Source organism: Trichoplusia ni, chromosome 4, assembly GCF_003590095.1.
Source record: "Trichoplusia ni isolate ovarian cell line Hi5 chromosome 4, tn1, whole genome shotgun sequence".
Lineage (NCBI taxonomy): Eukaryota > Metazoa > Arthropoda > Insecta > Lepidoptera > Noctuidae > Trichoplusia > Trichoplusia ni.
The window spans coordinates 16,186,649-16,212,544 of NC_039481.1; the positions used below are offsets into that span (position 1 = coordinate 16,186,649).

The 25,896-nt window shown below is 37.7% G+C and overlaps 5 protein-coding genes across 8 annotated transcripts; 1 reads left to right on the top strand and 4 right to left on the bottom strand.

Annotated features, from left to right (window-relative positions):
• The first annotated feature begins 68 nt into the window (after positions 1-68).
• On the top strand, positions 69-19,660 carry LOC113493269. 3 transcript variants are annotated; one of them, XM_026871162.1, is made up of 10 exons: positions 69-131; positions 14,581-14,718; positions 14,978-15,157; positions 15,591-15,698; positions 16,238-16,397; positions 16,682-16,854; positions 16,981-17,062; positions 17,232-17,394; positions 17,575-17,748; positions 18,540-19,660. In XM_026871162.1, exons 1-10 carry the CDS (start codon positions 87-89, stop codon positions 18,565-18,567), a joined length of 1,251 nt encoding a protein of 416 aa, XP_026726963.1. In that variant the 5' UTR covers positions 69-86; the 3' UTR covers positions 18,568-19,660. The 3 variants fall into 3 exon arrangements, with proteins under 3 accessions (XP_026726963.1, XP_026726965.1, XP_026726964.1); XM_026871164.1 differs by lacking the exon at positions 69-131 and adding an exon at positions 12,600-12,740; XM_026871163.1 differs by lacking the exon at positions 69-131 and adding an exon at positions 13,104-13,984.
• Positions 114-12,008, bottom strand: LOC113493267. Its single transcript, XM_026871160.1, has 2 exons — positions 11,544-12,008; positions 114-2,442 (listed from the first exon to the last, which is right to left on the bottom strand). The coding sequence occupies exon 2, from the start codon at positions 2,439-2,441 to the stop codon at positions 471-473; it is 1,971 nt and encodes a 656-aa protein (XP_026726961.1). The 5' UTR covers position 2,442; positions 11,544-12,008; the 3' UTR covers positions 114-470.
• Positions 4,148-12,458, bottom strand: LOC113493265. Of its 2 annotated transcripts, none has more exons than XM_026871157.1 (2): positions 12,081-12,458; positions 4,148-7,083 (listed from the first exon to the last, which is right to left on the bottom strand). In XM_026871157.1, exon 2 carries the CDS (start codon positions 7,080-7,082, stop codon positions 5,085-5,087), a length of 1,998 nt encoding a protein of 665 aa, XP_026726958.1. In that variant the 5' UTR covers position 7,083; positions 12,081-12,458; the 3' UTR covers positions 4,148-5,084. The 2 variants fall into 2 exon arrangements, with proteins under 2 accessions (XP_026726958.1, XP_026726957.1); XM_026871156.1 differs by lacking the exon at positions 12,081-12,458 and adding an exon at positions 8,184-8,251.
• On the bottom strand, positions 9,078-11,544 carry LOC113493266. The gene has a single exon (XM_026871159.1). The coding sequence runs from the start codon at positions 11,099-11,101 to the stop codon at positions 9,095-9,097; it is 2,007 nt and encodes a 668-aa protein (XP_026726960.1). The 5' UTR covers positions 11,102-11,544; the 3' UTR covers positions 9,078-9,094.
• A 247-nt stretch (positions 19,661-19,907) lies between the features above and the next one.
• LOC113493264 (GATOR complex protein WDR59) lies at positions 19,908-25,722 on the bottom strand. The gene is made up of 12 exons (XM_026871155.1): positions 25,319-25,722; positions 25,003-25,210; positions 23,972-24,553; positions 23,811-23,890; positions 23,383-23,721; positions 22,917-23,291; positions 22,516-22,669; positions 22,200-22,383; positions 21,915-22,035; positions 21,493-21,747; positions 21,008-21,228; positions 19,908-20,422 (listed from the first exon to the last, which is right to left on the bottom strand). Exons 1-12 carry the CDS (start codon positions 25,565-25,567, stop codon positions 20,332-20,334), a joined length of 2,859 nt encoding a protein of 952 aa, XP_026726956.1. The 5' UTR covers positions 25,568-25,722; the 3' UTR covers positions 19,908-20,331.
• Between the last annotated feature and the right edge of the window lie 174 nt (positions 25,723-25,896).

Sequence of the window (25,896 nt, forward strand, 5' to 3'; positions counted from 1 at the left end):
ATGTTTTCTAAACATTGAAACCAAATGGAAAAAGCCAGCCATTAAACCACGTCAACATTAATCACGTAATATTATAGTGCACGTGTATGTATGTTCATTGGGCATTAAAAGGCAGGGATCTTCTATTTTATGTAAGTATTATGTTTTATTTCAGTTCATTAAATAATATGGAATACATACCATATTGAAGTGATTCAAGTATATATATTTAATAATAACATTTGCTAAAAGAGATAGTTAACTGTGTACATAATTTAATTGATTACAGGAGTATTTATTGGTTCATTATCAAGAAAACATGGTTTGCGGTGGTCGCAAAGGAAATAATAGCGTAAAACATGAAAGTTCAATAAGTAATTCATAAATGAAATATTGAATTATTTACGAATACGTAGGTACTAAAAAACATTATGAAGTAATGCGTACTTCACAATACACTATATGTGCTATTTTCATAAAATGAATAACGATTAACGATAAATGCAGTAGCAATATAATTTAAGTTGATAATTGTGAACACAGCGGCTCTGGTCGCCGTACAAGTTGAGGCGGCTGGCAGATCCCGCTAGCGACCAATCGTGTTCCTGGACCCGCAACGTCGCCTCAAAAACCCCGTCGCCCGGTGTAGTCCGCACCATCACCATAAACTCTCTCCAGCCTGTTTCACTGTCGTCGGGCTCACCTACTTCCATTTCACTTATTTCCATTATTTCAGCAAGTGCTAATTTTGCACATTCTGGGTGATCTTTCAGCAACATATTCAAGTGTCTTACAAGTTGCGTGGAAACTTGGAATGCTTCCGAGCTCACATTTGATAGTAGAGTGCCTTTGTGACATGTACACCAGTGATCATCGATTCCTGCCATCTTACAAGTCCGGTTAGTTGGGATGGGCAAAAAAAGACTGATACCTCTTTTATTAGCATAATATTTACTGGTTCTGGTGGTAATAGCATCATTTGTAATATTTTTTAAATTAATGAGGTCCAGCAAAGTCTCGTGGATATCAAAGGGAGTGGTCAAACGTTTACTATTTAATTTTAAATTATTGTAAGCATTTGAGTACTTTTCCCGAAACGAGAGAGGTGGCAAAATGAACATGAGTGGCAGGCGTTCCTCCAACCGTCCTTGTTTAGTGAAGCGAATATTCCCCCATCGCATGCCATGGTCACTCATTAGGAACACGATTGTTTCACTTAGGTAATTTGAAGCTTGTAATTTCTCGAAGAACTTGAGATAACTGTCGTCCATGACCACGGGATAGTTGAGATAGTCATGGCTCATTGTTACTTCCCAAAAGAAACCAAACAATTTATGGTTTTCTAAAGTGACCGTTAGACCTTCAATGTAGTCTAAGAGGACTTTATAAAAATATTTATCATTCATGCACAAAAAGCAATTAAAATCCAGGTTATATCCAGAATATATTTCTGCTTCCTGTATGAATGTGTGTATATAATAATCCGTTGGCGTTCTACTAAAACCAGGTCTAAAATAGTTGAAGGTTCCCAGCAATGAGCTGTCCTCAGCAAGTGCTGTGTAATACCCCGCTCTCTTGAACTGCTCCCAAATAAATGGGCAATTGTCAAAAGTGATGCCCTCGTAAGGTACACAGGTATGATTTAATTCTGTATCAGGAATACCTAGTAGTACTGGAATCACGTTTGGAAAAGTGTTATCGCCTACTTTGTTGAAGCCTACTAAATCTACACCCCCATTATCTTTTAAGAACGATACAGTTTTAGGCATTTTCCTATAAAAGTTTAATCTTGATACAGCATCAATACCTATTATTAAAACATTATAAAGCCGTTTATTGTGAGTAATTTCGCCTCTTCCATCATGATATAAAAAGTCTTTTTTTAGTGCAGACAAGTAAAAATTTTCATAAACCTTGGTAGTTTCATTATAAAAACAGTTGACTTTTGCAAATTCATCGTTCACTAGTATTGATTCAGTAAAATAGTAACATTCACCGTATTCAACACGGTTATCTATAAAAAAAGACGTTATATCAGTAACGTATAGAGGCCTGTAAAAAGCTCGATAACAGCAGAATAATTTATTCGCGTCAGTTATGTTGTAGTAATGCAAATTACTCATATTTATCGAGATGCGATTGTCACTGTGTATCAGTAATGCCCTACTGGAATCACGACAAGGCTTTGGCTTCAAGGGATATGGATATTCAAAGAACTTTTTAATACTTTCATCTAAAGGACGTAATAATGGAATGTTACAACCATTTGTTTGAATAGTGAAACGTTCATCTATGTTATTTGGGTAGTGCTGTTGGAGATCCCACGCTGTGGTGGGTGCAGTTGTAAATACGATGATGTCGGCGCTTCTGCAGAGTAATGACATAATAAATCCGCTGCCGCAGATGAAGGCCACAAGCAGCACGTACCTGCAGCGGACAGCCAGCTTGTCACCACGGTTCATGCTGTAAACATTCCAATTAATTTAATAATTGCGGTTCAATTTTGTTTCCTTTCATGCCTGATATATGAAATTGGGCTTCTACGAAGTTATAATACATGCTATGTGGATCGGTTCCTAAGATTTGCCTCCCTTTCTACGCACGGTAATGTAAATAAATTGGCAGTAGTCAATCGCCGCTCACTAGATGGGCCTTCTCTGATTATTTCGCTAACGCAGGTCATATAGCATAATCATGATCATCAATGTTGCTGAAGTGTTTAGCAATCGATAGATAATTATTCAATTTATCATTTTCTAGGGCCTAAAATCCTTCGGTCGGTGTATGAAAGATTGCAATGCATTGCCATACACCGACACAATAACACGGATGATGTAGTAAGGCGGTTCAGGCTTAGTCAGTAAGAGTACCCATTTCCTCCCCGAGCGGGTGTCCATGAGGATTCCCCGCCTTACTTACGACTTTGGGTCGGGTTGTGGAGTACCAACTCGAAAGTAAGCCTAAAAGCCTAAAGGTAGGAAAGGAGAATTTGAAAATAATACTATAACTTATGACAGCACGGATAGCCGAGTGGTTACCACGCTGCCTCTGAGGGCGACGCGGACGTGTCCCGTGTTCAATTCCCGCGTAGGACAAACATTTGTGTGAGCCACGAATGCTTGTCTTGGGTCTAGGTGACGTTGTTGTTTGAATGTTTGCGAAAAGACCTACAAGTACCTACGCTTCACTAAAAAAGGAATAAAAAAGATACAATAAAAATAAATAACGGACTCGTCAAATCGAATTTTAATAATTGTTATAAAGTACATTACTGTTCACTTTGAGTTGGTTCTCAAGGTTAAATTAAACAAAACAACAACGTTTTTCCTTTATTTAAAAAAATAAATCGCTACATATTTCTTATCAGTTTATTAACTAGTTCAAGTAAATCAGAAGTTATTGCATTAATCTCTTCAAAACAAAATACATATTTACAGAAATTAGTTGTGGAAGATTAGCTTAAAAATTAATACTAAATATAATAAAAAACATAGTTGAAAATTTTCATTTATACGTTTTGATAAAAATAATTTAAATTAGCTAATTAACTATTAGATAAGGAAAATGTAGTAATTACATTTCCGTTACACAGTATATATAATAGAAACAATAAGTAGGTATATATAACACATTGAATTGATATTTCAATTCGAGTTTTTTACTATTACATCTATATATACAGGATATGTTGCGCAATACGGTACGATAGTCATAACTAAGTACATGAAATATGTAATACCTAGGCATGGACTGAAATGTTTATATACTTATATTTTAGATTAAAAGTAGAGATTTCGTTGTGATATGTTACTATGCTCTCACTAAGTACCTGTGCAGGTAGAACGATATGTTTGGCACGTTTTGTTTAATGGCATTCATGATTGTTCTGAGGAAATTGGACAATTATGCTTTCATTCAGTTTTTATGGTTTTGTTGCAAACCCGCCGTACATTTCTCTACGTCTCTCTCTTTCAACAATAGCCTATTGATTGCTCTACTTTGTTGAGTTTTACATAGCTTAGTTTATAGATCTACTAACCGGTAATAAAAATTTCTAAAACCATCAAACCTTAATATTTGAATAATCGCATAAAATCGAACACTCAACCTCCTAAATTAGAAATAATAGGAATGACGACTATTTTCTTTTTCAGTGTCCCTCAGATATTATAATAAATAAATACGCATTTTTACTTTGTTCTGCAAACATAATTGATAAAATAACCGTGAATGAACTTTGGCGTGACGTCGCATCTGTGTATAAAATTTGCGAAGTTATTACTTCTCCAGGCTACTCCTGAAACTTTAAACAAGTTTATCTGGTACAACTTGTTTTTTTCAGAAAAAGGTAAAAATACATATCTATTATTTTTTTATTATTTATCTGATGGACTAATAAGGTTGTTACTCTTTGTACCCAGTCGTTATCTCTATTCCAGGCCCACCCTACCACCAATTAGGACTGTTAACAAGTGATGCTTTGTATTTCGCGCATTTATCATGGTGCTGGGCAGTGTTTCTCTTCCACAAAGGCCATGTTCTTACTTTACAAGGTGGTGGTAGGCCCGCTAAGTTCTAAACCTATTTAAAGATCTTCTGTTGTTATCTTAATATTGCTGTCACATACACCAACATCTAAACATTTATTGATAAATACAATACTATAGCTTAGAAGATATATAATTATCACTAAACTTGGTAGATAAGTACTTAATCCGTACTAACAACAACAACAATCTTTGGAAGAAACAATGATCAGCATACCACCTCATGAAGAGATATGTCATTGCGAAAACCTTATTACAATGAGTAAGATATGTACATGAGATGTAAAGCATTTACATTTCTACAACATTTTTACTAACTTGTCTACACTCTAAGTTACATAATTTAACTACAGTCGTCTCCTTATATATGTACATGTACAAACATATCACATTCCTTGCAAACAATCAAAGTAAATTCTTACCGATAAGTATTAGGCCCGGTATTTGTATCAATAAACTTTTACGTAAATAAATATTTTACCTTATTCTCTTATAACACTTGGAAATATCACAGCTTTTCATTTCCATAACATAGTAGTTAGGTTTAGAGAGTGCCAGCTATCGGCAGTAGCAGTACAGCTTGAGCTGGTAGTGGTGCACGCAGTGGCTCTGGTCGCCGTACAGGTTGAGGCGGCTGGTGGTGCCGGCCAGCGTCCACTTGTCGTTCCGGTGTTGCAGCGTGCCCTCGAACACGCCGTCGCCCGGTGTGGTCCGCACTACCACCATAAACTCGCGCCACCCTATTTCGTCTTTCCTCGGCTTGCCTGCCATCATCTCAGTCACCTCCAGCACTTCAGCCAGGGACAGCACTGCACACTGACGGTATTCCTCTAAATATTTATTTAAATGTTTTACTAGTTGTTCGGCCGCATTACGGGCTTCAAAACTTTTTGTTGATAGTTTAATACCTTTATGGCAAGTGCACCAATGATCGTCTATCTCAGCGGATTTACAAGTTCGATTCTTCGGTATGGGCAAAAATAGACTAATGCTTCTGTTTTCAGTGTAAGACGATTTTGTGCGTTGCTTGATTTTTTCGTTACTTATTTCTTCTAAGTTGATTAGATCTGAGAGAGTGGCGTACATATCAAATGGTGTTGTAAGTCGTTTGCTATTTTGTTTCAGATTGTTGTAGGCTAGGTTGTAGTTCTCTTGAAATGACGGTGGCAATAAAATGTGAACAAAAGGCAGGCGCTCTTCTAATCGCCCTTGTTTAGTTAATCGTATGGCACCCCATCTTATGCCATGATCACTTAACAGTATTAAAACCGTATTATCTAAATAATTATAACTATCAAGCTTTTCGAAAAAGTTTTTGTAACTATCGTCCATAGCCATTGGATATGTGAGGTAATCATGACTCATTGATACTTCCCAAAAAAATCCAAACAGTTTCGAATATCTCAGAGCAGACATTAGACTTTCAATGTAGTCTAAGAGCACTTTATAAAAGTACTTGTTACCCATACAAATATATGAGTTAAAATCTTTAGTGTTACCAACATTAACTTCTGCTTCGTGTAGAAATGTGCGAATATAAAAATCTGTAGGAGTTTTAATAAAACCGTTTTTAGCAAAATTAAATGTCCCTAACTTTGCACTATCTTCACCAAGGGCGGTATAAAAACCGGCTTCTTTAAACCACTGCCAGATAAAAGGGCAGTTATCAAAACTTGCGCCGTCATGTGGCCAGCATGTTCTCTTTAAATCAGTTTCTTTGATGCCCAACAACATTGGAGTTAAATTGGGAAATGTATTGTCACCCACTTTGTTGTACCCTAATAATTCTATAGCACCCTTCTTTTTAAGGTAGTCCAGAGTTTTAGGCATTGTTCTATAAAAATTTAGCCTGGAGATAGCATCGATACCCATTACAATCACATTGTAAAATGGTGTGTCATTCTTTGGTGGGGTGTTCATAATGTTCTGCCCAAATCTATGTTCTGTAAAATCGAACATTTTCTTAATGGCGAATAGGAAGAATTGATCGTAAACAGTTTTTTGGTCATATTCACAGGACACCCTTACAAATTCGTGTTCTACTTCAATATAGTTGACGAATTCCACACAATCGTCGTATTGAACTCTGTCATCGACGTGTTCAGAGAAAACATTAGCGATAGACTTGGGTCTGTAAAATGACTTATAACAACAAGACATATTTCCGTCTTTAGGCACATTGTAATATTGTAAAATATCCTTATCAATCCAAATATGTGTTTCGTTGTGTTGTAAAAGAGTGTAATTAGCATTCGGACATTCCTTTAAATCTGTCGGAGGACGAATAAATGGTTTGATACTTTCATCTAGAGCTATTAACCCAGGAATGGTGCAACCATCAGTTTTTATGGTGAAACTTGTTTCGGGTACGAGATCATAATGGTGTAGATCCAAGGAGGACAAAGGTTGGTCGTTGTTAACGAGCAATATGTCTGTGCGGTTAGTAATCGAAATAAGGAGGAAGCTGCTACCGAATACAGTGGCGAGCAGGAATAGATATCTGAACCGGACTGGAACCGAGCGTAGCCTTGTGCTCCCCTTCACTAGCTGAGCCATGCTGGAAAATGGAAAGAAAGTACACATTACCTATTTGATGTTGGTCAATACGTAAAAATACTGTGACTTGTGATGTCGTTCAGAGTCGATGTAGTTCAGATGTTGTATGTTTCATGTGAAATACTTTTGAAAATTTATATACCTGCAAGACACGTATAATACACCTGCGGTACCTAATTAGTTACGGGTATGCAAATAGGGCTATAGGTACCTCAATAGCTATTAAATACTTAAGACTTTCATAAATTATCTTGTAATCACAGTTGAAGGAAATACGCTGTAGTTTATTCACTGTTGATAAATGAATGTGGCTAAGCAGTGGTGATATCGTTTTTGGAAATGGTAATGATTTGGGAAGCTTTAGAACATTTATGTGATGTCACATAAACATATTTATAATAGAAATTTTAACAAAGTTTACAGGTTTAATAAATATTATGGAACATCAACAAATAAAACGATGGCAACGAGACTTTATGACATACCGTGACAAATTTAAAAAGTCGCGGTTACCTTAAATTTCACTTCGGTATTTGATAGTAGTTTGTACAGTTATTTACTTAGTTATATTAACTAAGCCCCATGGCGTACTTGATATTACTACTACACATAGTGTAAAATAAACCATTATTCGATTTTACTAATACTCCAGTCAAAAGAGACATTTGACATAGTCAAAATTCTCATAGAGCTCAAAATTGACATAGACGTTATAAATCGTTATTATAAATAAAATATAAAAAATCCCGTTTGGTCCTATTTGTGCAAAAATTGATTATACTTACAGCCGGCTGTGATGAGAATGAAATTTTTGATATATTGTTTTTAAGTGTTTGTTGGATATTTTTTTTGTAGGATTGAACGGGATTTATGATATTTTTATATGTATTATTTAACGTCTCTGCAAATTTTCGGTTGTATGCAAATGCAATATACTATGGTATTTTTTTACATCGTTTTAATTTAAAACGATAAGTTTTGAAGTTTATCTACTGCGGCCAGTAAACATAATATTTAAGTAATAGAATTAAATTTGGTGTATAGTTTCGAAAATGTCAAGTATTTGTAATAATAAGATTAAGTTATTAAGTATTCACTTACCTTGTAAGAAGTTAACTTAGCGTCGAATAAACTTGAAGTGACAATAACAATAGTAACTGAAGATGCAACAACACATGTACACTTTGTTCGACATTTTAATTTAAAAATATTTACGTTCACACTGGTAGCATGGGTATGTTATGATATTAGGAATCAATGGCGCCTGAATAATTGTGTACATGTTTCAATATTGTGTCATCGAGGTGGGCAGTGACCAAGGAGTGGAAGGGAGAGTGACGCGTCCCGGGGTGCTTGTTCCCGGACTCGATACTGACTGAAAATATACAGTGTGAAGTTGGCAGCCTTATGAAACAAGTAAGCAAGACAGCACTAACCGAGGACCGCGCGCCGGGAGGCAGCCGGGGACCGGGCGGAGGCTGCGCGCATGCGCGCCAGCCCCCCATGCAGCTGAGACCAACTCTACAGCCTAATACATGTGCTGCCTACTAGATACAGGTATGGCCTGCTGTCAATAGATCACCTACTACCTGACTTTTGACAAGACTGTAAACTATTTTTGTTATTTATTTTCTTTACAAATATTTATTTCTGCGAACGCAAGTTCAGGCTTATTTTATAGAAACAGTGCAGTATTCAAATGATAGTTCAGTTTTCTCTGTATTTCATCTTATCAAAGGAGGTTCGATTAGTCACGGTACTTACAGTAGAAATTTTGTATAGAAGATCACCACAATCAAGCGTAATGTGGTTACTTTTATACGTCTGTTTTATAGTATCGAAAACTAACTACTGCTTTGCCCTGCTTCTACCCTACCAATGTATATCAGTGTTTTAAATTGATAATATTATTACCTTTTATATTTCGTCATACAAGCGAGAAAACGTATGTTGATGCAAATTATTTAGATAAAAAATGAATATTTTTCTTTCCTTTATTATATGACCTTTACTTATTTACAATAACAAAATAATTTGATTGAGGGGACATCTACGCATAAACTGCGAAAGCCGGGGAAATTGAGGCGTTTGACGCGGTCGACAATATACCACTGTCTGTTGTGTTTCCGCATCATAGTCTCATAGATGCCGCCGCCGGGGGCCATTCGAACTATGATGCTAAAGTCACGCCACTCGTCGCTGCCTTCGTACGCTGGCAACAACTCTTTTGCAAGAATGATCTCGTCCACAATAAGTTTCAAACATTCTGGATAAGGCTTCAGCACCTCGTTAATTTGGTACGTTAAATAACTAATAGCACCAAAAAGCACCGGGTTGTCATGTGCTATTCTAACATAATTATAACAAACGCACCACTTATTGTGAATGCCAGCCAACTCACAGCTTCTATTTCTGGGAATCTGTAAGAACAGACTAATACCTCTATCTTGGGTATAAAACTGTCGACTTCTTCTTAATATTTCTTCTTCTCTTATAACGTTTAAATCAATAAAATCTATTAATGTTTGATGGATATCATAAGGCGTCGTGAGACGTCCTTGATTTACTTTTAAATTATGATATGCTAATCTATACTCTTTGCGAAATGAAGGCGGTACCACAATGAACACTAGAGGTAGTCGCTGTTCTATTCGCCCTTGCTTTGTAGACTGTATTTCGTTAGAGTCCATGCCATGGTCACTCAAAAATATCAAAATCGTATCGTTTAAATATCCAGCCATTTCTAATTTTCGAAGTAATGTTTCGTAACCTTTATCCATTCTGATAGGATCGTTTAAATCATCATGGCTCATAGATATTTCCCAAAATAATCCGAATAGCTTAAAGTTTTTTAATGTCGTAGTAAGACTACTAACATAATTTAAAAGTACTTCAAAATAGTATTTGTCTCCCATGCAAGTGGTACTAGGGCGACGTGCTCTGTGAGCCAGTAAATATTGTACTAAGTCTTTTGCTTTTTTGAATTTCCATTTATGTTTATGCAATTTTTCAGATTCACGCATAAATGGATACAAATAATAATCAGTAGGGTTTCCTTTAAAAAGAAACTTTCCTTGATTGAACACGCCATATCTGGCGGTATCTTCCATGAGCGCTGTGTAGTATCCCATGTCTTTAAACCTTTCCCAAATAAAAGGACAGTTATCCAAAGTGGACCGGCCGTGCGGGAAGCAAGCGCCTACTAACTCTGAAGTGTTCATACCAACCAATACTGCCATCAAGTTCGGAAAAGTGTCCTGGCTGACTGTATTGTAGCCTTTTAATTCAATGGCATTATATTTTTTTAACATATCTAAAGTATATGGCATAGTTCTGTAGAAATTGTGTCTTGACATTGATCCCAAACCCATAATAATAATATTGTACATTGTTTGATTGACCGGTTTCTTAAAAGGGTTTTCTCTATTAAATGTAAATGGCTTTTTAGGCGCGAATACATAGTATTGACTGTATATCACATCGTCGTCGTAAAAACAACGCACTGTCACGAATTCATTATTAACTTCTATTTCATCCTTGAACATAATACAATCGAGGTATTCGATTCCCCTGTCCATAAACTTTTTGTAAATACGTTTAGCTGACAGCGGTTTATAAAAGGGTCTATAGCAACAATTAACCATTGATCCTTTACTGATGTTAAAGTATTTCAAATTATTTTGAATAATCCATATATGAGTATTATTGTTTCCGAGGAGAGGGCGATAATAATATTCGCATGGGGGTATTACAATCTTAGGAGCGTGAATACATTTATTCATTGACACGTCTTGTACAGTGATCCTTGGGAAAACACATCCCACTGTGTTAATTGTAAAACCTTCTTCACTGTTATAATTTTCGAATGAATCAAAAGAAGCATTCAGGGGCTCTTCAATGAACAAAATTTGAGCTCCAGGCGCAGAGCACCAACTGGACATTCCAAACATTTGGGATATAATAACTGCGGAGCATATTATCTTTAGTGTAATGTATTGCAGAGCTTGCATTTTCATCATATCTACTCATTAATACATGTCGTTTATGTTGTTACTGCTTATTTTTTTATTATTAGAACAACTGTAGTCGGTTTTTGCAATTCGATCGTTTGTATTGGGAACAATATTCAATGTTTGAATAACATTCGAATCGTCAAACAACGTAGAACTGACATATAACGGAATGTTACAGCAACACGGCAAACACCTTTTTATACAGACATTACAGGGCCGAAATGTATCATTTGTCTTTTGCCTTTTATATAGTTTGGACTTCCAATATACGAAGTTTCATGAATCATTGTTTATCTTAGATAACTGAACTACCTTTAGTAGATTAGTAAAATTAACACAAAAGCACCGGGTCATATTTGCGTCTGTCTGATGAATACAACAACAAGGATAATGGTAAACGTTTGAATATGAGTAATGGATCCTCGATGGTCCCTTAGCACTTACTAACCTGTTTTGTAAGGAGTTCTCTTATAAAAAGTGTGCGAGGAGTGCGGCGCGGCGCGGCTGTGGCCGGGCTCGGCGGCGGCTCTACAACTGTTATCAAACAAACTTTGTTTGGACCCGTTAATTGCCGTTTTATTGGTTTGTTAGTATGCACAAAGTGTACCGGTCCCGTACGAGCGTTTCTAAACTAACACTGATTGCGTTAGCGTCCCTCACCGCCCGCAAATAAATATTCGTGTGCTATAGCCGACTTTTTTAGATAAGCTGTCGATTTTAGTGCACGAAAGGCATATAATCAATGTAGACTCCGTATGACGGTGGAGCGTGATTATGCGGTAATTGCAGCAGGACAATTATTTATATACACACTCTATGCGCCGCACGTAGCCAAAGTAGGTTTTATACACATCTACTTATACTATTGAGTTAGCATATAGCATATACCGACTCAAAATGAACAACCAATTATAAGATTGTAATTTTAATGGCACCTAAATCATCTTATTTCTGTCTGTAAAGAAAACCTTGGATATATACTTACTTATTAAGTAGAAATTAATCTCAGTCCGTCGACTTCATTTCTCCAGTGGAACTATCTATCTGATAATTGTAATGCCTACATATACCTACTACTCGTAGTGTTCTATAAGGTCACTTAAACATTTCATGCAAGCGTGTCGAGCATTAATATGCAGACTTTGCAAGATGCACGCTTTGCTATAAAGGCTCTTATACATCGGATTCTCTTCTAGTGCTCTTAAAGATACTGTAGCCTTCTACTCGATAGTACCCCAGATACTGAGTAAAGGAGCAGGTATATGACATTCCATATGATACCAGCGTGTTCTAACAGACTCCTGACTTATTTGAAAAGCCTGTTTTTGATCGATCGCCCCTTTTTATGGCCAAAACGCGAGTTGCGAGTTGCGACACTATTATAGCCGGCGTGGCCGAAAATCGGTCAGGACATTCCGGTAGCAAGTTCCATGTAGTATTGATGCAGAATACAGTATTTAAATTGAAATCGGGGTCTTTTTGACCACACATGGCATATATTTTGGATAAAAATTCTAAAAAGTCAGAAATCCAAAACCGGCTTTTAACGTGGGTGATATTAATAGAAGAACAGTCAGTACTATACTTATAAAGAGAAATAATTTGCATATTATTATTTATGATGATGCGGCCTTCACAGCCTCAGGTATTTGCCAGAAATATACACCAAAATTTAAAAAATGAACTATTTTATTATTTAACTATGCTAAATTAATGAAGAAATATTATAAATTGTCTAAATGCCTACAGTAATGATAATTTAAAGCATTAAAATTTGTAGTAAATTTGTTCAATTCGTACGTAATAAAATACTTGGTAAAATGCTAGTGAAAACGATCTCTAACAAAGAAGCTGATATCAAAGGCTGCACGTACGCAGTAGCGTGACCACTAATCCTATTTCGTTTTAATTTTTTATCTGCACTGTAGAGCAAACGAATGGCTGGCAGGAAACGTTAGTAATAATACCTACTTGCAAATAAGTAAAAACTAAAGGTAAGTTATTATGAACAGGGGCTTATAAGAGCAATGGACGGTAAAAGATATATTTTTAATAAATCGATGACACGAAGGGTTGGGCAGGGTGTTCTGCCGACCCCTCGACGTTTTATCCTCCTCGGCACATGGGAATATTAAAATTTGGACTCCGGAATAATAACAACGTGCAGGCTATAGCTAGCCATGTTTCTTAATATTTTGTAGAGTTTTACTTTCCAATATATTAATTTAAACACAAAGAACAGCTTTATGTGTCTATTATTAAAATGCCACGTAATGGTGATGGTGTACGTTAAAGATACTGTCCCGAAATGACATACGTCATGAAAAAGATATTGATACTACGACGACCATACAAAACCGTAGCCCGCTACGTCATTACAACATGCTTAGTCGTTAGCTACGCCAATGACCAATACCTACAGACTTGTAGCTTGCTACGTAAAAGTTCAAGGGTGTAATTTGTATACGACAGTTTTATACGTACTGCACCTAGACCTCGAGTTGAAGGTCGTTAATCGGTACTAGTTATTGGTTTTAGCATCCTACTACATTTAGTATTTAATATAGGGTATGTGCGAAAGCATTCAAACAAAGGAACCTATTCTACTAAAAGTTCCAAAAGCATCTATCAAATATGCAACTACGAAATAATCATTAACATAAAAGCAGGAACTTTTCTGAGGTAGCAGTAATTACATTCCTAGTTATGACGAGAGGGGAGGCCGGGTACACAGTACGCATGCGCGGAAGAACCGGTCATGGCAACGCACATTGAGGCTCCTTTACTTTATGTAATAAACTAGTACACTGAACAAATTATTATAAAAAGTTTCATTGAACATTTGCCGTATAAGAGATATGAATGAGGACCACTTCGTTTTCCCTCGAGGTAAGACGACATTTCTTTACCGATAAGGTTAGGTCTTCCGTGTTAGAAAATCGATAGTTAAATAACACAAGCATAACCTAAATTTTGAATGAGCTTCTTGATATTCCGGAGTGGTATTTAACGATATTATAATGTTCGAGTCAGTGACGAGAAGAACCCCTCAAGTGACTGTGTACGATGTGATTGTGGACAATTTACTACATTTTGTGAGCTGAATTACAAATGAATCCAATACAGTCTTTCGAAATTTATGGTGTTGCTTGGAATGGTACAGTGAAATAGTGAAACGAGGTCGGTCCAGCGTCTCATGTTGTAAAAAAGTACAAAAATCGGGCATAAATAATGTAACAAAATGAATTTAGTATTGAAGTGTTCCTGAGTTTCCGAAGCTACATTTTGTTAGTCAAAGAATATTCTGGTAAAGAATCTACGGAGTCTTAAATAATGGCTTTGAAGAATACAATTCAATGTATTTTAGCGATAATAGAGCGGTGTGAATGAAGGGCCTGCATTCATAATTATATCTACATTAATAAATCAACTTTTTAAGGAAGGCTTTACAACATGGTATAAATGTATATATTATTTGTTGGCAGGTCCTGGCCTTACTCTTCCTCACGCTGATCCCTTGGCCAGGGCCGTCAGTCTTCAAGATCACGTGCTCTCGTGACAACTCCAAAATCGTAAGAAAAGTCATACAGAACAAATGGCTTCCAGTGTTGGAGAGGTTTCAGGTAAATATTTTGTTTAATATTTAAATGCACTTGGTCAGCTTCCAGCTCTATAAAACGCTGAAACAAATATGTAGGCTGTATTTTTTGATATACGATATAAAGCACTAAGTGTTAATGTTAACATTCTTTCAAATCAATTACACAATAAGCGAGATCTTATTACTCAAATTACTGTCTATAATTTAAATAAGCCTACGTAGAAAACCTGTACTGAATGGAAGAGAATATGAAAATAAAGAGAACTATATTTATTTTACAGGTGAAACTACCACTGGAGTGTCCGTTCCACCCCGCGCGAGACATCTTTGCACCGCAGCACGCCGCCAAGCTGCAGCACCGGCCGTCGCAGTGGACGTGCGCCTACTGCGGCAAGTCCTTCTACGAGGAGAGGCATCTAGACACGCACTTCGACCATCGCCACAAGAACCAGATTAACAAGGTGATTTATGATCTGCTGGTAGAAGGCACAAGGCAGACTACTACGCCGGTCTACAGTGTATAGGACGCTGTCACTCTGCCATGATTGCAGTAGCATTACTTTGAGAGGTGTCGGCAGACACACCTACGAGTACCTACTCTCAAAAGGTTACATGACGATGAGTTTATTAAAGAAATTAATTGTAAAGTTCCCAACATTTCAGCTTTTTTATTGAATATATTTATTGAAGACTACGCGCTTTACAATACTACGTTTCCGTACTAACTTTGAACGTAAAATTTAATTTGATTCCTTACTGAATTCGACAAAACCTGAAGAGCGTTTTCATGTTTTGGAGAGAGAAGAGGCACTTAATGCTGCCTTTCATACAGCACCCGTTTTAGTTACATTTTGTAAGAGCGATTACTGAACTATGTACTCGAATAATATGCAGGCGGAGGATGCAGTGTGTCTGGCAGACTACTGCGACATTATGCGGTGCCAGGTGCTGGTCGCGCACGGCCTGCTCAGCGGTGCTGGCGGTCCGAGCACCGACATAGAGGTGAGAACCGTTGCATGGTTTCAAATAAGAACAAATTTAAACAATTTCTAATATATGCAGGTTCAGATACCGTACTATCCGGCAAAATATATTGTGGATGTAAAAGAGGCTGTATTTAAAATCCAGTATTCACAGGAATCTATTATGTGAAAGCCGACCTCAAGATAACTTTCGAGAAGACTAGACTCAGTAAGATCATAGTTTCAAAAGTATAGGTGAAATAATTGCGTGTTTTTAAGATTGGATACATGATGACTGACGATATGACGTGACCTTGTAGTACGGATTTGTATGCACGAGATGGCAAGCTCGATCGATCCCAACGGAGGCGAGTACTAATGTGACGTTTGCAAATTAGTCATTATATAAATACACCACAAAATAAATGCTGAAGGACAATATCGTGAAAGACAAACTAATTCGTCAACACGCAGTAAACTAGAGTGGTGCCTAATGCAAACCCCTGTAAGGGTGGAAGCTTGTGCCCAGCCGTGGGACATTTACAGGCGGGTTTTATTTATATTATAATGTTCTAACAGGTTTGGCAGGATGTAGAGGCTGTGAAGAAAGCGTTGGCCCCGGCAGCGCCGCGGAGCGTGGCGCGGGTGACGGCGCGGCGGCGGCAGCACCGGCCCCGCGCCGCACCGCCACCGCCCATTGCCGACTGTCCCCGAACTGACCCGGACAGCGAAGAACCAGGTACACGATCCGAATATTAAGGAACAAATTTTAGGAGTTCATATTTAGACAAAATGGACAGTCGAAAACATTATTAAAAGAAAAAATGGCATCCCAATCGGCCCATTCGTTTGGGAAAAATGATGCCAAAAACCTGTCACATATTAATCATAGACAGTAATGCTCTACGGTAACTTTCGCCGCAAAGTAGTTCTTGGCAGCAATTACAAACATTCAGATAGGTATGTTAGCACACTTGGAACACATCCGACTAAATTTCAGTTTGGTATTTCATCACATTTTAGAGCCGGAAGAAAAAAGAACAGAAGACAGTGACGGGGATGCCAACCAGACAGCTGAGCTTTGTGACGCTGATACAGTTGAGTCCTCCCTGCCTCCTGACAGTCGGCAAAAGAGGCTCGCTGACTTGCAAGCTGAAAGAGCGGCTTGTGACCCTACACGCCTACAAACACTCAAGGTACAACAGAAATAGGTAGTACGCGCAATTTTTTAAAAACCTACCTGCAGCAATAAAAAACAATCATACTTTTTGGTAGTGAAAGATAGAACCCTACCAGTGAACAAATTTGCTCTTCTATTTCAGGTCCGCTGTGAAAGAATTGTGCATTCCTGCATAGCAACGCTACTTCTACATCTCACACAGCATCAATTCAATGAACTTGAAGGTATGACTGTTGACTTGACTTGTTGATCTTTCGTAAACCCCAAATTAATTGGGCGTCGGCAATTCGGAAATTCTAAGCGTAGGTAAGTTTTGGGATTCGAATCAAATGTGGCTTAGATCTTCCCTCCACTTTTGTTTCAGTAAAATGGTTTTATGATTATGTTCCTCAGAGGAAATGCAGCGCGCAGTATGTTGGTACTTGAGCTGTGACCGCTACTGGGAGGACACGGCGCCCACTGCTCGCGCCTTCCCCTGGCCGCTGTTGCTGGCCCTCGCTACCGGCCTAGCGTTGGCACTCTGCATGTGCTATTATATCATCTGGATTGTGTTCGAGTAAGTTACCCTTGACTTCTATTTAAAAATAGCTGTATAGCGGTTTCACTTCGTATCTAGATCGCATCTACTCTGAGATCTCAAAAGCAGTTATTTTGCCATTGTGAATGTAGCAACGTCTCACTTCTACAATGGCAAAATTATTGCTTTAAGATCTCATAGAGGATCTGTCCTTTTTAGTTCGGAAGAGGGCAGCGTGGCGGGCAGTGCGTCAGTTTCCATGACGACACACTCGTCGCCGACGCGCGGGGAGCGGCTGGCGGCCGAGGAGGCCATGTTAGATGACCCCGACCACGACGACCACTACATATACGTCACGTACCCGCCGGAGCTCAAGCGCAGACTGCTCGAGAGGTATGAAGCCAATAAAATTACCCTAATCATACTGTCGCCGTATATCAGGCAAACGCGAGTAGATTAGGTTACCTGATCATCGATATCGATACGAGTATCACAATTATTTTTTTAATGGAGACCTTTTTGGTCGAGGCAATTATTTTATACGGAAAAGTTGTTAGCGTATGTTTGAAACAGTACTTTAGAAAAAAAGAAAAGGTAACAATTTGCTTGACGTTTCATAAATTTTCTATTTATATATTGGCAAATATATCAAGTCAATGGAAAAGGTATTTTGTAGATAGGTAAGTTTATAGATTTTGAATAGTTGGTGTCTAGAGGGCTCATAAATGAATTTTGAAAGATTTAAACAAAATTCAATTAAAATAGTTCTAGATAAAATCGATTAGCCACACGTATAATAGAACTGTTTTATCTCACTTTTACTAGCGAGATTGAAAATGCACAAGAAGATTTTAAGTAGTAATTTAATCCTCTGATATGAGTAAATTGAGTTGTCTAAATTATTTTGAATACTTTTTAAATTTTAATTCGAAAACGAATTTAGAAGCACGCTCAATTCATTCATTTATACTAGTACTAAATTAGTTCGGGCACCCTGTTCCAAAAATAGAAAGCCAATTATAATATGCCAAGATTTGTGGATGAGATTAAATCTTTTTGGCCATGAAAAGTCAAACCAACCGTTTGGTGCTGACAGCTACTGTACACAGCTTGCCACACTATATGTGTGCAGTCGTGTTTTACATACGACCCCCTACTTTACTAACATCAGTTTATTGTTTTAGCTGCTACAATAGAACGACTCGCCTCTGAGATCCGCATCCATGCCATTGCGCCGCGCATGCGTACTTTGTACCACTACAATTAGATTTATATTTAGACTTAGTGGCAACTTTAAGACATTCTGATTCAGAAAAAAATTAAGACGCATTCTGTTCTTTATATCAATGCTAATAATAGAGAACTATGACGTAAGACTTGACTTTGACTTAAGTAGGTAAGCGAAATCTACAAGTTCATCTTTATTAATTAGAATTTCTTTTCTTTCTGTATTCGATTGATATAAGGAACATAATCGTTTAACTACAACTAATTTTCACAAAATTACAAACGTAGTCATTAGAACTTAACTAAAAAGAGCCTTTTATTTGATATTATTGTGATATTGTTTTTTTTTATAAGTACATATTATTTTGTTTTTAGAGGTAGTTCGCTTAAAAACAATTGGTGCCTAAACCTTTCCGTTTGATATTGTACCTACTTGTAAGTTTTTTCTCTTTAGGTAATATTATGGCATTAAAAGTACTGTACATAACTATGGAGCATGGCTGACTCCTGCTCACACCGGAATTACGATTAGAGTAACTAATAGGAAATATGTATTGTAGCTTTCGTCATACTGCAAAAATGATAAGGCCTATGCATAGCAAGGTATTTTTCTACCGACTTTAAAACGATTCTCTAATCATCGATTTTTTTTTCTATGGTCATATAAAACCTCTTATTCTATATTCTGGTTGTGTCCTACGTAACACTTTGGTGTGACCAAGAGTCAGTTATCTTATTAAAGCATAATTACAAATAGAATTCAGCAAATAAGAAAGAATATTTATTTTATACTAATGCATTTTAAAACCCCTATGAATACTATGTAATATAAACTTATGTAGAGGCTAGAATTATTTTGTATTGAATTTGCGCAAAATTATATACCTATCTTGGAATCACCGTGTGACAAGTAAAATTCTTCTTAGATAAACGACAAAGATTTTATAGCGGTAAACATGGAAAAAATAATGTTTACTTTTAATAACCATATTGTAAAATAGGAATGAATAGCTATGAATCTCGAGACCATTACCTGTTGCTCATTAAAATATAAAACCTTGTTTTAATTTACGTATAATTTTACAAATGTACTTATTTTGTCCTATTTAAAGTATCTACTAATGTACCTGTATAATATAAACTGCTTTTAAAATTCTAAAGGGAATGCTTGCAAGAGACTGATGTCAAGCATTTCGATCTTGAAACCGACGTAATACTTTTAAAATTATAAAATCACTCATTTTACGATAATTCACAGCACCGTTTCGTTGGTTTGTTTGTAATTATATTTGTAATATAAAAAGTTTGTTAAATAAAATTCTTGATAAAACATGTGCACTTATTTATTAAATTAGAAAATCACCAGTCTTTATACTTAAATAGAAGCGGTTATAATTTATATTATTGTGTCACAAACATACTTCAATATAGCAAATTTACATATAGCTTTAATCTAAATTCTCTTATCAACTATGGATACATTTACTGTGCTACTTTACCCGATAGTTAAGAACTTTATTTACATAAGTATTTTTTTTACTAAAATATTAACAGCATCTCACGATAGCATAGGAAAGTCGATTTCCCGATGATGATATTGAGTAGATATTGTAACATCAGAATGTCAAAAATTAATAACTGACGTAAGGCAGAACTGTTTTCTCAATTTTTCTTATCCATACACAGCAACGTATAACTGCCTTCCCGTGCATTCGATCAACCACAATAGGTAATTTGATACAAACATAGTTACACATACTTGACTCCTTTCCACACGGTATTACCCTCCATGACGCACTTGCAGCCGCAGCCGGTGGGGCAGGTGTCATGCTGCGAGAACCTGCATCAAATCATAAACTAGGTTAAGTATGGAAAACGATAGTTTGAAGGCAACAGTGAAGTGTAATACTTTGGATTCTTGGTGGTTTCTTGGTGACATACAAAGTTGCGGTTTGTGGTCTTGACTTAACTCGCAGATATTTAGCGGACATATTATATTAATAAATATTTTCAGTAGACATTTTATGTTAAAAATAATTTATATACTTAGTATTTTTAAAGATCACAACTAATCGACGTAATCGAAATATTGCGCGATTAAATTTAATTCCCCTCAAGGCTTGACCTGAGGAGAATAGAAGCTCATACACGATTATGTTTTAGAATTCCACTTATTAGGTACTAAGACACTGCCGCTGTTTGTCTGTGTGAGCTGCGATAGCTAGACAGTTGAAATTTTCACAGATAATGTAATTCTTTTGCCGCTTTTGCAACAAATATAAAAGCAACTGTCGTAACGGTCAATAATTAGTTTTTTTTCATTACGACATACGAGTATTCCAAAATTCCTAGGACCGTGTCTGGAACATCGTTTTAAACTAAGCTGTCAGGTGTGAAGTATTGGTCGAGTAGTAGGGTGTAGTACCAGTGCAGCATGTGCAGCGCGTGTCCGGCGTGCGCGCAGTAGTGGCAGGCGGCGGCCAGGCCGCGCACGGGGCGGCGGCACACGGCGCAGCGCAGCGCGGCGCGGCCGCAGGCGCCGCACGCCGCGCCGCGCGCCGCGCCGCCGCAGCGCGCGCACTCCGCCGCCAGCACGGGGCCCGCGCCGCCGCCGCACCACGCCCCGCCGCGCACCTGCTTCAGCACCTGACCGCGACATACATGATAAATGAATATCTTTCGACGACAAAAACAAACATTTCTCATTTTTGTACGATGCCAAGTTTAATAGATCAAATCACATGTACATACTACGAATTACATACTATTAAAATCCGTCAAAATACATTATTTTTGACGGAAAACCGTCAAAATCGAATGTAATATAACAATGTCTTTGAGACAAAATAAAAAAAATGAGCAACTTGAACGTTTAGTCTACTAAATAACTAATGAAACATTTGCACTTACCTCAGTCTTTTTATATATCAGCTGCCATCGATGCAAAATATCTGCATAAACCCGTTTGAAGCAATGATACAGATGTACAGTGGCTTCGTCGAGTACACATGAAGATGTCTGTTCAGACTTGGAGACGGTGGAGTCCGTGTAGAAGTTCTCAGCCTCTGAGCAAGAGTTGCTGCGGAGCACGATTGGCAGCGTCCACCCGTCCGCGCTTATCTCACTATACTGGTTCACTGTGCTGTACGGCGAGGTACCATTACCCTATAAAACATACAAAATAGTCGTAGAAAGAAATGAAAGAATAAATATCACCGTATTTTTTTTGTCCAAAATAGCTATCTTAGGAAGGGAGTTGTTAAACAACAATCAAACTGTTCACTATCTTTATAAAAAATCGTAAATTAGTCTTCAAGTTTAGTTAGACTTACATAACTAGAGGTGCTGATCGTGGACTGCGAACTAGAATTACTCGTGTCATTGAACACTGAAAATGCACACGCCAACATAGCCGCCATCTGTAGGTTTGATGCCTTCGCATAGTGAGTTATTCTGAAACAAATTATATTATTAGGAGTCAGTCGCCTCTTAACCAGTTTGTCGAAACTAAGCTGGTCTCAATTGCTGTCAAATAGTTCTCACTACTGTGTTCAGTGGTAGGGTTTTAGAAGGTAAATTAAACTTATTTCTAATTTAATTGAATTGCAGATACTCACAACGACTGCACTAAGTTACAGCAGAGCGGGTGTCCCACCCAACCCATGCTCTCCTCGCTGGACGCGAAGTGGTCAGAGCCACGCGCGTGCAGAGAGCGCGCCGCCAGCTCAGCCAGGTTCCATGCGTGAGCCAGTTCTGTCTCGCCTTCCTCTGTAGCTGCCTTTGCGTTCTTCTCGCACATATCTATACAACACAAATTACTTCCAATGTTACAAAAATGCCAAATTGAACCTAGAGCGTTGAGGCGTAAGGGTCATTTTTCACTAACAGGTTCAAAGAGTTGCTCATTTTCGTAGTTAAATTGATAATACATACCAACAGGGTTGTCAGCATTGATGACGTATTTTTCAGCGAGGTTCCGGTTAAGGGGGAAGAGATTAGTCGCAGCGTACATGACGACGCGCGGCGCCACGCAGCCCGATATACTGCCTCGACTGCGCATGCTGCCGGCTCGACGACCTTGCGCCTTCTGACAATAGCCCCGTGCTTTAATCACTTACACAATAACGACTAATATACTAGACATATATTAGACATTCGTCTGTCTAGCTTCATTTTTTAAATCATATGTTGCAATATGACAACTGTATGTTGTATGAATTTCATTTTGTGCTCAGCTCAATGACTTCTCTCTACAAGTCATATGTTAAATGATTATAGGGCGTTTTTAGTGAATAAAGTTTTCTAATTACGACACAAACTATGAAGTGACTTACCCATCTATCTTGAAAGTAGAATGTTGTTATAGAATTCGATGCATGGCGGTGATGTAACTGTGGGAAGCCAGACGCGTTCGTCGGAGACGGCGTCGTTGTTGCGTGTGGCGACACTGAGCTGTACCCAGTCGTGCCAAACAGTGCTGGAGTTAAAGACAGTGATGACATAGACCTTGGAGTTCCCGTCTCGTGCTTGAGGGACAGCCGTCGAGCGTTAGCCGGCCTATTGAACACAACTAGCGTACTAACTCCACACCACTTCGCACCACAAGTCCGAGGGAAAGGTATACAGGAATCACCTGCATTTTCACTCTCCGATTGACTTCTTTGACTAGATTTCATTGAATCGTTATCGTCACTAGATTTAACTGGTATCTGCGGGTCGGAAAAATCGTAGTGAAAATATTTGTTCTTGCAATTAGATGTTTTTTGACATAATATTGCTGAATTTATAAGTTTGAATTACCTCGTCAATAGATGTCGCTAGAGTTTTTAAGCAATGTAATAAACATCTGTGTCCCTCCTTTTTCTTCCGGTACGCCGTTCTGTTGATAGACTGTAATATTCGTATTGTAGTGGGGCTATCAACATTCGTACCGGATAGCCAAGAGAATTTGGGTATGGTTTGTTCTGTGACATTTCTGGGGAATGTAACTTGAAGATTCGCGACGTAGCCGTTGCGCTCTGAATGTATTTGGCAGGTCCGAGTTTCTATGTTCATGTCTGTCACCTCGATGTTCGCCATCTCACGAATAGACTCAAACTCTTCGTCAATTGATGTGTTTGTCTTGTGAGGAATTTTGTTCTGACAAAAAAAAAAATACTTTTGTGTATTAGAAACTGATATCCTTGTTAAGAATTATTATTGGTATGTAGCAGTAAATGCTGGCTTACCAATGAAATATCCTGCCCCTTGTTATCACCAGCTCCAGATACATCATTTGTAGATCCTGCTGTTGATGCATAGCTGACATCTGAAAAATATGAGATCAGATTTTAAGGTAAGTGACAAAGTTTAATTCTGGCAATGCAATCTGGTTAGATAATGTACTCACTGTCACTGTTATTGTCCTCATCATTTTCACCATCATCAGGCAGGTAGTGATTGCACATTTTCAGCAATGATGGATGCATAGTCCAAACTCTGAGGGACTGATCCCTGGCCCATGTCACAAGCTGGTAATTAGATGGTGATGTGTTTGGTCTCCAGACCATTGTCTGGACTGTGTCAGTGTGGCCCACAAGTCTATGTGTGAGTGTTCCCCCTACCCAGATGCCTATGACTCCTGCCTGCTCTACCCTCGGCATCCCTCCCCAGCCAACTCCTATCGTCAGCAGACCACTTCCAAAGGGTGTGTATATAGCACGCCACACTGGGAAATTCGTCATTATAACATTCTCAGGTCTTCTTGCATTATTAATATCAAAGTATTTGATGCTCCCATCATGGCTTGATGTTACTAGTTGGTATTCATGGTGAGGGCTCCAGTCCACTCCATGTATTTTGCACAAATGAGCAGAAATATAGTGAATGGGTGCAGAGTGTTTGCGATAATCCCAAATTTTTATGTCACCATCATGGGCTGTGGCCACAATGTGAGTGGCTACTTTATTCCATTGAACTTGTGAAGCCCCAGCTGTAAATGAAAATGAAACTCTTGTAAAGTTGTCAAATAAATTTCCTCACACTCACACTATTGTATTTATTATAGAACAACTAGCTGACCCAGCAAACGTTGTTTTGCCTTATAAATTATTACTTCTTGTATGTATTTTTAATGCCACATTATAAAAAAACAAAAACAAAAAATTTCGTCCAAAAAATAAAATATTTTTTTTATAATTTATAGTGTGAGCAACCCTTATCACTTAGGGGTATGATAATAGATGTTGTTCTATTCTCAGACCTCCCAATATGTAGGTATACAACATTTCATAAAAATCGGTTGAACCATTTCGAAGGAGTATGGTAACTAACATTGTGACACGGGAATTTTATATATTAGAAGATAAAAATTACTTTGCACCTATTAAAGGTTTATCCATAAATATAGAAATTCTGCAGTAAACAAATTAGTATACTAACCAACAGCACAAAGTGAAACAACAGGTTTTCTTGAATCTCTAAGATCCCATAGGTGAGTAAATGTGTCTATAGAACATGTTGCTATCAAGTTGTGATCTTGTCGGTGGAAGTGTGTATCACTTACTACTCTAGTATGCCCTCTGAGAGAACCTATGCAAGTCAAGTCATTACCCCCTCGCCATTCATACACATCTACTCTTTGGTTACTCTGAAATAGAACAAAAACTTTAATGTAAGTTACAGTGAAATGTAAAAATAATGTTATCCCCGTTGGCCTATTTATTAAAAATCAATACAGTCAGATTAAAATATTTACTGCAATTGCGCATAGTTTCTGTCCATGGTACGACTGGCACCACTCGGCGCCTGCCGCATCATACTTGCTGTGGCGAGGATACTTTTTCACTATATCCCCCGAATCTTCATCCTGAGTGATTTGTTTGATAGCGAGCCACCTTCGACCTGCCAAAAGCACGTTGTTGCCGGAATAATCTACGGACATAGCCGTAGCCTGTAAGTCCCGGTACTCCCATTTTAATATCTCTGCACTCCAATGAATTGACATGTTACGACAGTTGTTGTAAAACGTATATTGTGCCTTCCAATTACAATACTAGTCGTAAAATCATAATTTATTTATCTTATTATTTGTTGCACTTCCACTCTCGTATGTTTTGACAATATTCAATTTTGACAATCAGCTGAAAGATGAGTTGCGTTACGAATGCGAAACGAACTATGCGTGTTAAATCTTTATAATTTAACACGCATAGTTTCACACAAGTTGTCGGTAACACACTATAATTTATTATTAAACTGTTCAAATTAATTTTATGATAGATTTGATTAGAAAATAAATCTTTTATAGTGATTCAAAAAATGCGATAAACTAAA

Coding starts and splice junctions, on each gene's coding strand:
- LOC113493264 (XM_026871155.1), bottom strand. CDS start 25,567: ATGTCAATTCATTGGAGTGCAGAGATATTAAAATGGGAGTACCGGGAC. Junction 23,722..23,810: donor AGGGGCAGGATATTTCATTG/GTAAGCCAGCAT, acceptor TTTTTTTGTCAG/AACAAAATTCCTCACAAGAC. Junction 20,423..21,007: donor GCGCTGCACATGCTGCACTG/GTACTACACCCT, acceptor GATTTGATGCAG/GTTCTCGCAGCATGACACCT.
- LOC113493265 (XM_026871157.1), bottom strand. CDS start 7,082: ATGGCTCAGCTAGTGAAGGGGAGCACAAGGCTACGCTCGGTTCCAGTC.
- LOC113493269 (XM_026871162.1), top strand. CDS start 87: ATGTATGTTCATTGGGCATTAAAAGGCAGGGATCTTCTATTTTAT. Junction 15,158..15,590: donor ACAAGAACCAGATTAACAAG/GTGATTTATGAT, acceptor AATAATATGCAG/GCGGAGGATGCAGTGTGTCT. Junction 15,699..16,237: donor GTCCGAGCACCGACATAGAG/GTGAGAACCGTT, acceptor ATGTTCTAACAG/GTTTGGCAGGATGTAGAGGC.
- LOC113493266 (XM_026871159.1), bottom strand. CDS start 11,101: ATGATGAAAATGCAAGCTCTGCAATACATTACACTAAAGATAATATGC.
- LOC113493267 (XM_026871160.1), bottom strand. CDS start 2,441: ATGAACCGTGGTGACAAGCTGGCTGTCCGCTGCAGGTACGTGCTGCTT.